We start from the raw sequence: 2700 nt of genomic DNA, 5'->3' as shown, positions 1-2700 counted from the left end.
CCAAAACCTCCCCCCCCCCGGCCACCCCAGGGCCGTACCTGACACTGAGACCTTCATGACGGCCTCCAGCGGGCGGTTGTTGTCCAGGGCCCGGCTGAGGCGCAGCTCGCCCGTGCCGGGGTCCAGCAGCACCAGGTTGAGCTCGTTGCCCTGCTCGAAGGCGTAGGTGAGGGTGTCGGAGACGTCGGGATCGTGGGCCGGGATGCGGCCGATGACGCCGCTGGGGAAGCTGCCCGAGCGGTTGGTGATGTAGTTGTTGAAGAGGATCTCGAAGTTCCTCAGCTGGGGGCTGTTGTCGTTGGTGTCCCGCAGGCGGACGTGCACGGTGGCCCGGCTCACCAGCGGGGCCGAGGTGGCCTGCACCACGATGATGTACTCCGCCTTGGTCTCGTAGTCCAGGTCGGCCAGCGCCGTGAGCTCGCCGGAGAAGATATCCAGTTGGAAGACCTCAGGGATGTTGCCCTCCACAATCTGGTACATGATCTGGGCGTTGGTGCCCTCGTCGGGGTCGGTGGCCGTGATGCGGGCCACCACCAGCCCGATGGGGCTGTTCTCCTCCACGAAGATGTCGAACTCATCCCGTTCGAAGACGGGTGGGTTGTCGTTGACGTCCAGCACTGTCACCTGGATTTCCACGGGTGTCCGCTTGGCCGGGATGCCCTTGTCCATGGCATAGGCCCGCAGGGTGTAGAGCGGGACGTTCTCCCGGTCCAGGCGCCGCAGCGTGCGGACGATGCCCGAGGTGGACTCAATGATGAAGTCGCCCTCGCCATCATCGCCACCCTGGAAGGTGTAGAAGACCCTGCCGTTGAGCCCCGAGTCGCGGTCGGTGGCGGAGACCTGGAGGACGCTGGTGAAGGCTGGCACGTCCTCGTACACGGAGCCCTGGTAGCCATCATGGAGGAACTGTGGGGCGTTGTCGTTGACATCGCTCACCAGGATCTCCAGGTAGGTGGTGTCGGACTTCTGCGGGATGCCGTTGTCCCGCGCTGTGATGGCCAGCGTGTAGGACACCTGGTCCTCATAGTCCAGTTCCATCTGGGTGGTGACAGCCCCCGTGTCAGGGTCAATCTTGAACTGGGGGATGCTGTCCTCCATCAGGTAGGTGATGCGGGCGTTCTCGCCCGTGTCCTCGTCCGTGGCACTGATGACCACCACCGTGGTGCCCACAGGCCGGTCCTCATTGATGTTGACAGTGTAGTGGGAGCTCTGGAAGACGGGCCGGTGCGTGTTGGCATCTGTGACGTTGACGATGACCTGGGCCGTGTCCTGGCGGGTGCCGTCGGAGGCAGTGATGGTGAGCAGGTACTGGCGCTCCAGCTTGTAGTCCAGGGGCAGGGCGAGGGAGATGAGGCCGCCGCCGCTCTGGCTGGTGATGGAGAAGCGGTTGCGGGTGTTGCCGCTGGAGATCTGGTAGGTGATGACGCTGTTGGCGTCGTGGTCGATGGCGGAGACGGTGAGCACGCTGGTGCCCACGGCCGCGTCCTCGTTGAGGCGGGCGCTGTACTCCCGCTGCGTGAACTCGGGGCTGTTGTCGTTGACGTCGAGGACGGTGATGCTGACGCTGGCCGAGGACGCCATGGGGGGGCTGCCCTGGTCCTGCGCCTCCACCCCGAAGCTGTAGAAATCCACCGCCTCCCGGTCCAGCTCAGAGGCCACCACRATCCACCCGGTGCTGTTGTTGATGGCGAAGGGGAAGCCGGTCCCGGTCTCCAGGAGGCTGTAGACCAGGCGGGAGTTATCTCCCGAGTCGGCGTCGATGGCTTGGATGTGGATGACGGAGTAGCCCACGGGCACGTTCTCCAGCACAGTGGCCTGGAAGGGCGTGCTGACGAAGATGGGCGCGTTGTCGTTGACGTCCAGCACCTGGACGGTCACCAGCCCRCTGATGTTGGAGAGGGGCGGGCGGCCGCCGTCCTGCGCCCGGATGCGCAGGGTGTACTCCTTGCTGGCCTCGTAGTCCAAGGGGCTGACCACGTCGACGGCGCCCGTCTGCGCGTCGATGTAGAAGTGGCCCCGGGTGTTGCCGCTGATGATGCTGTAGTGCACCAGGGCGTTGCTGCCCTTGTCGCGGTCGGTGGCCGTCACCCGCAGCACGGCCGAGTTGGGCGCCACGTCCTCGGGCACCTGGGCCACGTAGCGCTTCTCGCTGAACTGCGGCGCGTTGTCGTTGTCGTCCTCCACGGCGATGCGCACCGTGGCCGTGGCGCTGCGCGGCCCCGGCTCCTGCCCTTGGTCGGCGGCCTCCACCAGCAGCTCGTAGGCTTCCACCGCCTCGCGGTCCACGGGGCCCCGGGTGCGGATGACGCCGGAGCGCGGGTCGATCTCGAAGACCTCGTTGGGGCCGCGGGCGTTGAGGAGGCGGTAGAGGATGTTGGCGTTGGGGCCGGCGTCGCCRTCGGTGGCCCGCACCGTCAGCACCTCGTAGCCCACCTCCAGGTTCTCCCGCACGCTCTCCCGGTACTCGGCCTGCTCGAAGGCCGGGTCGTGGTCGTTGGCGTCGCTCACCGTCACCGTCAGCGTGGCCAGCGCCGTGCGCCGCGGCGTGCCGTGGTCCACCGCCGTCACGCGGAAGACGTGGGTGCTCTTGCTCTCGCGGTCGAGGGGGGCGGCGGTGGTGACGGCGCCGCTGGCCGGGTCCATGGCGAAGAGGGCGTCGGAGCGGCTGTCGAAGAGGGCGGCCATGGCGTAGCGCAGCCG

General features: G+C 67.1%; 1 protein-coding gene across 1 annotated transcript in view; it reads right to left on the bottom strand.

Annotated features, from left to right (window-relative positions):
- Window positions 1-2700, bottom strand: part of LOC112961544 (cadherin EGF LAG seven-pass G-type receptor 2-like) — a 17326-nt gene extending 14626 nt beyond the window's left edge. Inside the window, exon 1 of the mRNA XM_026056850.1 lies at window positions 39-2700. Coding sequence (XP_025912635.1) covers window positions 39-2685 — 2647 coding nt within the window. The 5' untranslated portion in view covers window positions 2686-2700. The remainder of the gene's footprint in view (window positions 1-38) is intronic.

This window comes from Apteryx rowi, unplaced genomic scaffold (assembly GCF_003343035.1).
Source record: "Apteryx rowi isolate R43461 unplaced genomic scaffold, aptRow1 scaffold_1330, whole genome shotgun sequence".
Taxonomy (NCBI): Eukaryota; Metazoa; Chordata; class Aves; order Apterygiformes; family Apterygidae; genus Apteryx; species Apteryx rowi.
The sequence above is the reverse complement of the archived record's forward strand: the minus strand, read 5'-3'. Positions and strand labels throughout refer to the sequence as shown.